This window comes from Perissodus microlepis, chromosome 12 (genome assembly GCF_051167445.1).
Source record: "Perissodus microlepis isolate ML-2025 ecotype Zambia chromosome 12, ASM5116744v1, whole genome shotgun sequence".
Classification (NCBI taxonomy): Eukaryota; Metazoa; Chordata; class Actinopteri; order Cichliformes; family Cichlidae; genus Perissodus; species Perissodus microlepis.
In genome coordinates this window covers 24,271,856-24,285,924 of record NC_140472.1, presented here as the reverse complement: position 1 = coordinate 24,285,924, position 14,069 = coordinate 24,271,856, and the positions used below count along the sequence as shown (strand labels likewise).

The following is a 14,069-nucleotide window of genomic DNA, read 5'->3' as shown; positions in this document are numbered from 1 at the left end:
TTTCATCTCCACCGGTGATAATCTGATTCTTTTTGCTTTTAAAGCAAGTTACTTTTATAATCACATCATGAACATTTGTCTTATCCTTTTTACTGTAGTTTGCGTTGACTTTGTATTTTCCAGCTGGATGTTGATCAGTGGCTGCGATGACATTGCGAGATTAGTCATAGAAATTATGAAGTGCACAGTAAGTTTGAATGCAATTTTATGACAAAGTACTTGCGTGGAAAAAAAGGGAAAATTGTGGCAGTTATGACCTGTGAGATACTTTAGTTTTTCTGATAGCTCCCTAACCACACATAAAGTTACTGTTTTGTAGTCAGATGTACAGGAATAAATTGCCAGAGGACAGCAGGATCTCTTAACCTTTAGTCTCTGTGGAGGATACTTAAAGGCTGTTAGAGGCTGTCTTACTTATAAAATGTATGGAAGACTGTTCTCCCCTTGCTCTTTACTAGAATCATACCTCAGTCTCACTGACAGCAGATATCTGTCCCTGTCACTGCTCATACCATCAGCATGAGTAATGCTGTGCGAAAAGGCTCTGCACAGACCGCTAACATGTAACGACCTTCTAATTTCTCTGCCCTGGGCACTGTCACCTACCTGCTCATCATCTGCATAGCAGAACATCCTGGATACTCTTGTGTATGGACCTCAAGAGTATTTATGATGTCAACTGTACCCAACAACACACCTCTAGTTCTAATCATAACGCTGCAGCAAGCAGAGGCTGCATGCCCAGAGGCCACTAGGGCAGAGGAGGCCACTACCTTCGGGCCAGCCCCGGGTCTTCCTGGGCTACGGTGACACTGACAAGGTAGAGGGAGTAAAGTGTAGAGTTTGTTGTATGAGGACACTGAAATGAGAAGCCAAGAGATTATTATTGTTGTATGGTGTTACTCAAATCTATAAATATGTCCAATGTCCCACTTAGAAACAAAACTTCACGAATCACTATGATTTTCTTTTAGATAGATGGATTAATTCTGTGGTTTTAAGACTTTGTAGTTATCATTTTTATTTTTTAATCAAATATTAATGATAGGAGAAGCCAAAAAAATGTAGAGACATAAAGGTAGGCATGATAGCATTAGCAAAGTCTTATTTGTCCTGCGCCACTTTAAGAACCTCTGAAAGAAAGAGCATTTAATAAAATGACATACTATTCAAATGATCTCCAAATAGTAATGGTCAAATTCAGCCAATGCTATAACTAAACTTTAGATTTGAGTCCCTCCCTCTACACATACCAGAGATGCCGGTTGTGTTCTCCACTTCACAGAAAACCCACTAGTGTCCAGAAAGCATGTTTACCATCTGTCTCTCTGTCTTCCTTCATGTCTCCACTCCCGCTGTCTCTGTGCCTGATCTGTCTTTGATGCTACTGTTGTCTGGAAAGTTTCCATTGTGATAGAGTCTAAGTTGTCAGTGTCTGACATACATGCTTTTTTAGAGGGCATGTCTTCCAAAGGATGTGAAGAAAAAGGACAGTTTGTTTTAGATCTAAGTACAGCTGGAGCAGCAAAGGAGGCTCACTGAAGTCCTGCGGTGTGTACATTGCAGATCAGGCTGGACTTTCTACATAGCAAAACTTGTGGAAAAAATACGTAGGAGTATGCATGTGGTTTAGGTAAAGCATCTTACATAATTTTGAATGGTTGGACATGTATAAAAGCACTACAGTAGTAGATGTTATAGTAATTTGCTGTATAGAATATAACCTTGTTGTTGTCATTGTAATCAGTTTGTTATTATTCATCCACAGGGTTCACGTCCTTAAGTTTTATCCATGTAATATCTTTGTTTTTATCACACAGAGGTTTATAATACATCCAGAAAACAATATCGATGTAATCTCAAAGAAACTTGAGAGTTCTGAAAACTGTGGTTTCCCAATGAGAAAGCACTGAAACTCTTTGTTGCTGGTCCTGTGATTCTAGTAGTTGCTGCCAGCTCCTGCTCCATACCTTTTGTACTGTGTCGATAAGAAGAAGAGGCGGAGATTCCCTCCATAGGCTGCTGAACAGAACAATCCAATATGGGCCATAGCTATAAAGGAAGGTATAGATGGGAGCTTCACTGTGGCAGCCTGTCATTCTGGTCCAGGTCCATGGTCAAATTGGCCTCTTTAAGCCCCATTTTTCATCATTAGCATGAGACATAAAACTGATCTCTAAGTAAAGCTCAAAGTCAATTTCTGGTCAAACTTGATAGATTTAGGTGGAAAGTTACCATGGAAACGGCAAAGGGTTAAGTGATTCAGATTTGCTCAGACTCAGAGTGTCTTTTAGTGGCTTTCAGTTTTCTGTGAAAATTACAGACGACCAGCAAAGTTCTTAAAAAAGCTGGCTGTTGATGCTTTCAGAGGATTGATTTCTATTATTTAAACACAGTGCTTAGATGTAGTGTACGCACCTTTGTTTAATGTTATCACAGATTCGGTGGGTTTTTTTGTTTGCATTTTTGAGCATCTTTGTCATGCTTTGCAAAAGTACACTCTAGTCGGACTTTTACTGAAGCCAAGATACTGGGTAAAAGCATCCAAATACCACATCCAATTTTCCAACCATTCTTAGAGAAAGAGTAGCAGGATTGCTCTGTATCAGAAAAGGTCTATTATTTTCCAGTAAAAATAAACTGTCTATGCCAAGGTGCTCAAGTTTCTCTGTTGTACTAGTAAGTTCTCACTAAACTATTAACATGCACATATAACAGCTTCCTTCTGCCTTCTTCAGGGAATATTGCATGTCAGCTAAAAAAAAAGTGGATATACTGTACTTGCTCTTTCAAACCTAATTCACACAGGCCTAGAGACAGGTCACTAATCCTCAGACAACCTCTGGTTACTAGGAAAATGGTTGCTGGTAGTTGCTTGGCCTACCTAAGTGATCTCTTTTGAAAAGCGGGTGCTTTACCAAAAATCTCTTTGTGATTGTCTGTAATTTGCACAGAAAACACCGAATAAGCAGTAGGAAGACTGAAATGTGGAATGAAAACTGGAAATGGAAAACATTTTCCTTCAGATTAAAAGATGCCTTTTTGAAATGTGTTGGTTGCAGTAGTAATGCACATCTTTTACTTTGATGGTGAATGGTCTCTACTGTTTTGCATCACACTTTTGACAGTTGGCAGGTGTTTGCAAACAATGGGAGACCACCGCTGTCTGTTATCAACCAAAAAAATTTGATTTGAAAAGGTTAATTTCACTTAATGACTAACGGCGATCTCCAGCAACCACATGGCAACTGGTTGGAAAAACCGCATCTTTGTCTAGTGAGCCTTTGGTTGCCAAAGTGTCACTGACTAGTCTCCGGGCCTGTTTAACTCGGTCCCTAATCAGACAGGGGGGTGGCAGTGACATTAACAATGCCAAGCCCCAACTTAAAAACTGTTCAACTGGTTAGACTAGCAATAAAATGAATTTAGTGTGCACCGAGTCTTTGCCTGTGTACTGAAATGAAATTAAATGTGAGGTATATTTTGGCTTGTGTATATCCCTCTTATTTAACTAAAGCAGCATTTAGCTGATCCTTTCCTGCAGAGTGCTCAAAGATGAACAGAAACTTGAATATTATTATTATAAACCCAGGGATAAACTTTAAATACCAAGTTGTCTTTCAAAGGCATGAAAATGCCATTCAATAAAAATATAATTGAAACCAAGAACTCTAATGCAAATAGTTGTCATATTTTTGGTGCTTAACAAATACAGCGAGTGATACACACATGAGGCGGTACTTTGAATTTTTGATTGGGCAATTAAACATTTGCTTCTTAATTGTAATTTCTAAATTAATCTGGGAAAATGTGTGTATTTATTTTATAGCTGCAATTCCCAGGGTAATGTTTTAAAATGCAACTATTTTCAAACGCTGGAGTAGGTTTTAACAGTTGATGAGTGTAAAAGCTTTCTTGTATGTTTGTGTGTGCATTGTGTGTGTGTTTTTTTTTTAAAACAGAAGTGAAGCTGAAGGGCAAGCTGAGAATTGATGGCTTGCTATAGGCAGAGTGGATACTTCTAATAGTAGGAGTTCCAATAATGAATTTTCTCCAGCTTCCCAGAAAGAGGTCAAAAAGAATAGTGACTTGTTTTTGTTATGAAACGGTTTTGTAACATGGTTATTGAGTTCAGCCTGTCTGCACTACTTATAAATGCAGCACTCTTACTGTACATACAGCTAGACTTTTTGCCTTGAGAGATGTTTTGTTGTAACGAGGACCATCACGGTAACAAAATGAGCCAACGTGTTTATTGCTCTGTCAGCCTTAGGCCTCTCCCTCAAGAGCACAAAGCCATACTAATATGGCGCGATGATGTTGAGGAGGAGCCCCTTGGAAGGCATTTTACTTCATTTTGAAAAACTCAAGGGAGGTTTTAAGGTGTCGTATCAGTGATGTAATGACAGCTTTCAGTTTGCATTTATAGGTAGCAAATATGTCTCCTTGGGTTCCTTCACTGTGGCTTCTTTTGTCCAATTTGACATGCAACATAGAGGAGTTGACGTGTAGAAATACATTAGGACTTGAAACCACAAGAGAACTGTTGGAAGGTTTTGACAATGTGGTGTAATGACGCTGCATTTAAGAGAGTAAAGAATGTCTTTTGGCTTCCTCCAAAGTAGCTTCTGATTTCCATTTGACATGCTACAAAGCACTATTGATTGTTAGAGAAGCAGGGTGAACAAATGGAAACTGCAAAGTAGGGGCCTCCACAAGCCAACACCTCCTGCTCATGCATACTTACATATACACATACACAGTCTTGTGTTTAAAAAAAAAAAAAGAAGAAGAAGAAAAAACTAGAATGTGCCACTCTCGAGGGAACTGAGGGCTTAAGCCACCGAATAAATGACAGGTAATTTTCAGTTGAGAGTGGAGCATACAGGCGAGTGAGGCAATCAATCACTTTGGTGATCACCCATGCAGATTTCAGTTCTCTCTGGCATCATCAAGGCTGATGACATCGATAGACCAAGACGAGATTGCTTGACAAGTGTGTGAGAGAGTACTGTTCATATGGTAGGATAGGAGATTGATTTCCCAAAATAATAAAAAAAAAAAGCACAAAATGTTACCATTGTTCAGACATTGGTGTGATCACTGATAAGTAGGTAGCAGTTACTTTTTTGTGAAATATATGAGAAGGATAGGCCAAGTTTTTTATGGATTTTCTTTCCCCCAAGTGTGTCTGAGATGGCCACAGCTGGAGCAAAGTGGATCTATTGATCCTGGGAGTTTCATTTTTCAAACATAGTCATCTTTCAGAGCCAGCTTCGATTTTTGAAAAATATACAGTGCGCTTTCAGATAATTTTATGGCCTTTTTGTCACAGTATACAGTGGAGAGATGTGAGGAATTTCAAGGTAGGTGGTAGTTTGTGGAAGACGGATGGCTATACTTCTCAGACGGGCTGGAGCTATTTACTTTGCTTGACCGCATGTTCAAACAGGGGCTGTGGGTCATAACTTTATATTAATTTGGTATTAATTAGTAATTCCATCAGATGAATTCTATGTAAAATGCTTCCCAGACACATCTTCAAATTGCTTGTTTTGTTCCATCAATAGTCCAAAATCCAAAAATATTATATTAGGCACCATAGGCATCAATCATTAGAATTGTTTCAAAACAGCTGTCTGCTGATGAATTTATGACATATTAATCCAGCACCACTTTCAAGATGAATTTCACTGTGTCAGCAGGATCCCCAGTGGATGATTTTAATTAGAAAAGATTCGATACATTTTAGCTCTTTTTTTCAAATATCCACCATCTATCAAACACATTTTGACTTGTAACTAACAGTTATTTACATTAAAAGTTAATCATTTTGTTTACAAAATGTCAAAGAAGTAAAATGACATTGAACCCGAGGCAGCCTTTCCAAATTGATCATTCTGTCAGGCCAGCAGTTCACAACCCCAAAGAAAAGGAGAGAAAGGCTTATAAATTTTTTTTATAAATTGTTTGCGTTTTCACCTTGAAACCATTGATACAGATAAAATATTGATAAGCAAAAATGACTGCAGATTAATTTTCTGTCACTCTGCTAATCGTTTCACTTATAGGAAGAATATTGTTTAAAAACTCTGCATTACACACACTGCAAAAGAAAAGGCCTAGCAAAGCTTTTACTTAAGAAGGACTTTCACTAAATTACACTTGGTTGGTTAATCTCTGCACGACCTCTATTAGCTCTGTGTTTTTATCTATTTATTTATTTTCATGAGTTAGTAATTAGAGATTGTGACCTTTTGCTTTCTTTGCTTTACCCTCTGGTCCTCTATGCGTGCTCTTCTTTCTCCTACAATTTTCAGGTCAAAGTAATAAGCCAGAAAGAGGCTGCGAAAGGCGAAAAAATGATTATGAGAGCAACGAAAAGAGCATCACTTGTGTTGGTTGCTTACACTATAACCTCAGAGAAACGGAAAGAGAGCGCGAGAGAGTCAGATGCTATTAGATTATACAAACAAAAAGCTTACTGCCCACAGTGTCTCATCGTGGGTAGTCAAGTGGTCAGGGAGCGGTTATGTCATCACTGACAGTTGATGCCCCGTGTTGCCCAGCAGCAGGCCATGGTAACACCGCACACACGAACACCCCGCTGGTCTTTAAAGGTCTGCTTGTTGTGTGGACTTGACAACAACACACATACCAACACAAACAAGCCTGTCCTTCTGTTGTGACCCGCTTTGACTTCCACGCCAGGACTCTTCTGCAGGGGATGAGTGGGCGTCAAAGATCGGCCTGTCCTGTCTTAAGTGCAAGTGTAAACGGGAACGACTTGTTTCCTAAAGTTCAACATCAGAGTTGTGTCTCGCCGAGGGGCTTTTATCATGTCGTCCTTTTTGAAAGTTTAACACTGAGTGCTTTAATCGTGGACGTAGCACAATTATTTTATGATGCTAACACAGTGAGTCTTTCTTATGGAACTTTACGCTTCATTAAATAAAAATTATCTGTTGAGAATGTTATTTCATTTGCTTTGAAGTCTTGATCGAAGCAGAAGAACCTTTCATATTTCAGAGGATTTCCTGCAACTGCCAAAGAAGTCACTTCTTATGCAAAGCTGCTGGATAGGCATGAAGATGGATTGTTAATAGAATGTGTTGCAGTGTGTTCAGTAATCATTATTAATCTCTGTGTCGGCGGATTCTTTCTCAGCTCGGCCCAGTGTTCATAAAGCTCGGTTAATTAGACTGATTGATTAGATGGTGATGATTCAGAGCTCTCATCACAGCTCCTCATCCCGTCAGCTCTCTAATAAGATCAGATTGCGCTCATATTCACATATTCCCCTGTGCACGCACCCACACACACCCACCGAGCTTGTTTAGCCTGTCATGCCACCTCCCCGTCTTTCTCATCTTCGCGACTGGCTGTCTGTCACATACATATTCAGACAGGATTTACAGGCATGAAAGAAGCAGCCAGGCTTGCCAAAGCTATACACTGAAGACCAGAAGCTACATTATGTTAACATGAAAAGATTGCAAATCTCTCATTCGCCCTTATTCGCCTCACCCCTTTCTTCTCCCTTGTCTCTCACTGCTATCCATCCTGTTTTCCAGTCTCATCATGTCTCATAAATATGACTTGTCTCCCTGTTTAGCCAAGAAAAACATTGCAATGGATAGCGGGAGTTTAGGAACCTCACATCTGTCTAGACTGTACTGTGTTCTTGACCTACGTGTGCGCTCCATGCGTCTTTTTGTGGACCTTTGTGATTACTTTCATGTCTGTATGGAAAACAGCATACACACAAATGTATTCGCAAACTTAAATGTGAATCAGCTTTGCTAAAGCTTTAGCAGCAGATCAATATTCATGCACAACTCCAAGCAAACCGCCCTGCACTTAGTGCACAGTGCCTGCTCATCAGCACAGTAAAGAGACTCTCCCTAGCTGTAGTAAAAGTTTATGACTTTCCGTGTTGCTTTTGTCTCCAGGCAGCGGATATTACAGAGGATGATAAGTATTCATTTAGATTTTTGCCAGATCACCAGTCCTTCGTGTCAATACAGCCCATCTGAGCTCTTTAAAAAAGAGACAAAGTTTGGTGTGTGTACATGTGTGCGCATCTAAATGTGTGTGTGTTCCAAGGCTGTGATGAATCCAGTGCAATATCACCCCTAAGAGAGTATTTATGGAGAAAATGATTACCTTGGAAAAAAACAGAACTTTGATGAAAATTGTCCCACTTCAATTTGTACCTGGAAGGCTTGCAGTTGGTGTCCTTGTTTATGGGTAATATTGGAAACCTGTAAAACTCAACAGTACCAGATGCTTTCATAAAGAAATCACAATCATCAGTGGGTTTTTTGTAGTGCGCCTGAGCTTCTTTTTCCTGGAAAATGGTAGCGCATGAAAAACTGGGACTGCAGCTGCGACTAAATTTTGCGTGGGTATGTTTTTTTAAAATAGAAGGCCATATTAAACAAAGTATTGACCTGCTGGGCCCTGGAGTGAGTATTAGGCTGCGCTGTCATAAATCTTCTGAGAGGTAAGACTACTCTCTAAACCTGGGGGCGATCGTGGCTCAAGAGTTGGGAGTTCGCCTTGTAATCGGAAGGTTGCCGGTTCGAGCCCCGGCTTGGACAGTCTCGGTCGTTGTGTCCTTGGGCAAGACACTTCACCCGTTGCCTACTGGTGGTGGTCAGAGGGCATGGTGGCGCCAGTGTCCGGCAGCCTCGCCTCTGTCAGTGCGCCCCAGGGTGGCTGTGGCTACAATGTAGCTTGCCATCACCAGTGTGTGAATGGGTGGATGACTGGATATGTAAAGCGCTTTGGGGTCCTTAGGGACTAATAAAGCGCTATATAAATACAGGCCATTTACCATTTACCATTTAAACCTGATCGTCCATAGCTTTTTAAGCTCCCTTTGAATCCCACCTTCACACTAAGCAAAAGTAGATACTCAGTACCTTAATCTTCCCTTATATCTCCTTTTTCTTGCAAAATCGATTCAAATTTAATTCCATGGTCCACTCAGTTGTCTAGCCACCATCGCAGTTTCACTGTGTCTACACAGAAAGCAGAGCATGAGCAGCATGTTTAGCAGAAAAGCAGCAGTGAGCTCTCTGTCTGTGTATTTTCACAGTAGGCGTTTAGATGTTGAGTGTAGGTTATCTGTGTTTTGGAAGTGCGCACAGCCCAATGCACAGTGACAGGTGGATGGGAGGTCACGCTTCACACAGACTGGCTCCAGTAAGTAATTAACCTACTGTATATAACAAAAAATGGATGTAGCCACCATTGGACACACATTGGCTTCCTGTTTTTGAAGTATTGTAGTCTATACGATCTTGTTTTTTCCAAAGCTAGAAGTAACCATATGTGGAAACAGGGGTTAAACACTAAGCTGTCTGCTGGCAGTAACAGCCAAAGTGCATCCGTACTCTGTGTAAGGGCATCAAACAAACAGATATCGGGTAATTTGTGCCAGTAACCTACCAAATAGCTACTAGCAACTGTGAAAGACACTGAAAGTGGCCACAGCCCAGATAATGGGAACTTTAAGGCTCAATGCAACTGACATGGGTGAGTTCACTTCCTGTATAGTTGTCATGAAGCGAAGAAATTGTTAGTAGATCAAATCCAGTTTTTTTTAGACCAGGCTGTAAAAGCGTTTATTGCTACTGAAAGAACATCAGGATTGACTCTCTTTTGGAACCAACCTCAAACAGGCCACTGGAGGGACTGCAGTTTTTAGCACTTTCCCATTAGCCTTTTTTATCACCCTGTTAGGTTGCTTGATTTTGAGGGTGGAAAAAATTAGTTTTTCCAAGAAACTCTGTTTCCTCATGTGTATGTGTTGGATGAATAACAGTCTCTCTCGGTGATTGAACTGGCTTTATCTGGCTTTATCTATGTGTGTGTTTCTGAAATATGTCCGTAAGAAAGCAAGAACTTGTGGAAAGATGTATTCATGATGTGTTGTTTTTGTTGGTAAAGAATGAATAGTTTTAACGGGAGATGAAAATGAACAAAATCTGGAAAGAAAACAATCTTTCTGATCTTTCGGTTTCCATCTCTTAACCTGACGTTTGATGGAGGCAAACAAGTTGTATGATTGACCGTATTGACAAGCTTAAATAGCCTCATTGGATGAGAAGTGGCCCTTGGGTGCTGCCACAGCGTTTTGAAAAGAACAGGCGGTCAGACAAAAAAACCACACATTCATGTACAGCACTACCCCTTTTTGCTACCACAGCACTCTTAACAATTACCTTCCAGCTCTTTAACACACACATGCACGCACACGCACACACACAAAGGCTATCTTTATGACTGCAGCATTTCCACCATTCCAGCTCGCTGTGTTTTCTGCTTTCCTTACCTCCTTCACCCAGAGACCATTAAACTAGATCCCTTCTAAAAGGCTTTAAGGTCTCTCTTGGCTAGCCACTACTTCTCCAAAGCTCTGCCATGACTCTTTTCATGTTTTTAAATCAAAGTCCATGAAAAGTTGAGGGGGAGGAGTGGGAAGCAAAGAGAAATTTGGGATGGGTTTTTGTGTTTGTGGGTTGGAGACAAATCTTAGTTATAAACCCATATGGTGTTACTCACATTCACACAGGGACACACACATGCACACACACTCACATTCACGGGCTTAATCTGATACGGTACATGGCCTCCTGGCCTGTTCTGCTCTGGTGGGATTTAACTTTTTTTCCTTCCCTGTCTCCCTTCTCACCTGCTGAGAGTTACTTTAGATTTGTAACCTGCTCTCTTGTGCGTCCATACGCGTGCGCACACACTTGACTGCACCCACACAGTCCTGCAACACAAACAGCCGTATGAAAGACAGTCTGGAGGTGGCGTCTGCTATGACTCCTTGACTCCCCTACAGAAGGTTCTGATTTAGGGATCGAGGTGGTGTGCGGCTTTTTGATTTTGCTGGTAGTCAACCTGAAAATGTTTTCCTTGATGGTTTTTTGGCAGAGGCCATGTTGGGAGAGCTGTGGCCAGCTCACTTCACCTGCCAGCTGCTCAGATTAGGCCGGTCCAGCTGGAGTTTTTTAAGTATCATACTCAAAAGACAACTCCGCTTTACTCTTCTCCATATCTCTACCTGGCCCTGCAGATCCGGATCCATATGCATCAGTGTCTCCAAGTGGGATAGCTGACTCACCTTCACTTAATCTTTCCTGACTGAGTGGGGAAGGGAAGTGTGGTGGGTTCAACCTGAGGCACTTTTAAGGTGCATCCAGTTATTGATTGCGCTGAAAAACCACACTCTGTGCAAAGCTCAAAAAGTACTACAGCTTGTATATACAGCAATGTCCAGGAAGAACACTTGTTCTGTTTTGTAGAAGGATTTAAATATTACACTGGAAAAAGGAATTCCTTCAAAAGCTGCACCGAACCTCATATACTGCCCTCCTTAGCACTCCTTTTTTGATGATTCAATCTATTTACTCTAAACAGGGTGTAATGTTTAAGGCTGCTTAAGAAGGTGACTGATAGGTTCTAAATTACCCAAGTCATACAAGTGTTAGGCATTTGAAACGAAGGCAGGAATGGGACTTCTTTTTTTGGGATTGTGAAGATGTTTCACGTCTTATTCAAGAGGTTTTTTTCAGGTCTAAAACAACTGATTGCGATTCTCAGGGATTTAACCCCTAGTGGTTTTGCTCTCTTGGAGGCAATTCCGTTTGTCGACTCATTATTGATTATGTGAGTAGTCAGATGAGCCAAGGTGTGTGTGGTTGATCCTTGTGAAAGGAAATTCCCTCCGTAAAAGGATATGGACTAGAGCTCTTCACACGTCAAACTGTTGTCAAAATGAGCTGAACGTTATGGATTTGTGTTGGCAATATACATATATATTTTTTTGGTTTTGTTTTGGGGTTTTTTTTGCCTCAGGTGTTGACACAAGTTTGTGTCATTGATATCACAATATGACTTTATAGCGGATTATAGCAGTAATACAGAGGAAGATTCTGATTCTGATATCCTTGTGTTCTATAGTGTAGAAAATCCTCCTGTCGACGTGCAACATTAAATATAGATATAACTCTGCATGCGGGTTGATCAATAAGAATGTAATCTACAGCCACACTAACAGCTCTGTGAGAATATTTGTCATTTTCAGAATTTTCTGCTATGTGCAAAAAAATGGTTAATATTACCTTTGCAGGTATTCGATTCAAAGTACAGGACAAATTTCTGCTTGATATGCGCACTACATTTTAAAAAAAGTTTGCTGTTTATTCAGCAAACTATCGAGTCCTGATTTAAAACCTAATGAAAGTAGAGACAACTACCACCCACAGAGCACAGTTAAATATGGCAAAAAGTGTAATTTTCAAACGCCAGCTTTTGTTTTTGCCTGGTAAAATTAGATGCTCAGAGGTCTGCTCCTGGATCATCTTTTTAGTTGCTGGATTATAACCTTAAAAGCTATTCTCACATTTTCAGTCACACTTCTTTAGGAACCATTTTACACTTTAAAGGCACTTTAGCTCCATACTGATAAGGTAAAAGACAAAGCTTTTAGCTTCATACGAGGTGTTTTGCCCAGATAACTTGACTTGGTGAAAGATAAATGGACACCTTGTTCTTTCTTTTTGTGATTTCTTTACCCCCTTGAGTTTTCCATCTTACTCTACCTCGACTCAGTAACCTTTAAAGCAGCCTTGTGAGGGGGAGCGGGGCAGTGAGGCAGGGAAGAAGAAAGAGAGAGAGAGCGGTGTAAGGGTTTGAATGTAGGACAGCATCAAGGAAATGAGGAGTCTACAAGTATATAGAATGATCGGTAAAGAATTACAAATAAGTAGTTTGATCAGCCTCAGACGTGACACTATGGGAATAGGTTGCTAGTATTAGATGTCTGATCACAGTTCTACACTGACAAGAGGTTTGACCATAGAGGACATGCAGTACTGTGCAGGAGTACAGTGAAAAATGTGGAAAAATCTTACTGACTGATGATGCTGCAGTGAAGTAGTTTGCAGTAGCCTTCTATGTGTCCCTTTGAGTATTCTTAAACTATCCTGCCTTTCAGTGTTTTTTAGGCATGAGTGCTTCTTCCAGACTTCTAGTAATTTAGAATAAAAATATGGAGCTGTTTATTTCCTTTGAAACATATCAGATATATTTTAGTCTCAGTGCGCTGAATCTGATAAGGAAATGTTGGTGTCTGGATGCATCCATTCCTATTTGATGGGCTTTTTGACCATATTCCGATTTACTTTTCCTGACTTGCTTTTGGGGAATCTCAAAAGTAAATATGGATGATTTTGACAGAGACGCCTAGAAAGCATAATTATTTCTCTCTAATGTTCTTTGTTGTTTGCTTGCTTTGTTTTCTCAGTTAATCAGTGCTGTCAGTTGTCTCTCCTTTTTCTCCTCTTATTTTGTCTTTGTGATTGATGAAGAATTTGAGGAAGCGCCGAGGAAGCCGACAGAGAGGACAAACAATCTTCCACATATTGTTGCGGTGTTGAGTGTAGTGAAGGAGGTGAAGGTGCTATAAATGCCCATATTGATGACTACAGTGGAAGCTGGTGGAAATGTTCTGCTTCCCTATTGATCTAAGATCCATTATGAGCGGTTAGTAGACAGCTGGGTGAATGATGGGGAACGGTCTATCCATCATAAGTCGATGCCCACAGTGCTTGGCACACACTTTTGACTTCATTTTTCCTTTTCTCCCCTCTGATTCTCCTTTTCTCTTCTGTTGATCAACACAAAGCCTGTTGGAATAAGACAGCAGACATTTTGGCTCAAATCTGACAGCACCAGTCTGCACACGCTATTGTTGAACGGCACTCTTAATAGATTTTTTATTCGTTATTTATTTATTAAGCTGGCAAGGTCATCTTTAACAGCAATCTGCACAAGACAGAAAAATGGGAATCTTTTTCACTCTGATTTTAACATGTTGACTCTCAAAATCTGAATGAATGAAACATGTTGGATGAATCCTTCTCTGCTCTTCTGTTTTCCAGGTCACTGATCAGTCTGTGCGGGCAGTAGCAGAACATTGTCCCGAGCTGCAGTTTGTCGGCTTCATGGGATGCCCCGTGACCTCTCAGGGAGTCATCCATCTGACTGCG

At 40.5% G+C, this 14,069-nt stretch overlaps 1 protein-coding gene across 1 annotated transcript in view; it reads left to right on the top strand.

Moving 5' to 3' along the window:
* The window catches only part of fbxl17 (F-box and leucine-rich repeat protein 17), a 223,163-nt gene that overhangs the window by 59,141 nt on the left and 149,953 nt on the right, over positions 1-14,069 (top strand). The window contains exon 7 of the mRNA XM_084947158.1: positions 13,962-14,069. Within this exon, the coding sequence (XP_084803284.1) occupies positions 13,962-14,069 (108 nt within the window). The remainder of the gene's footprint in view (positions 1-13,961) is intronic.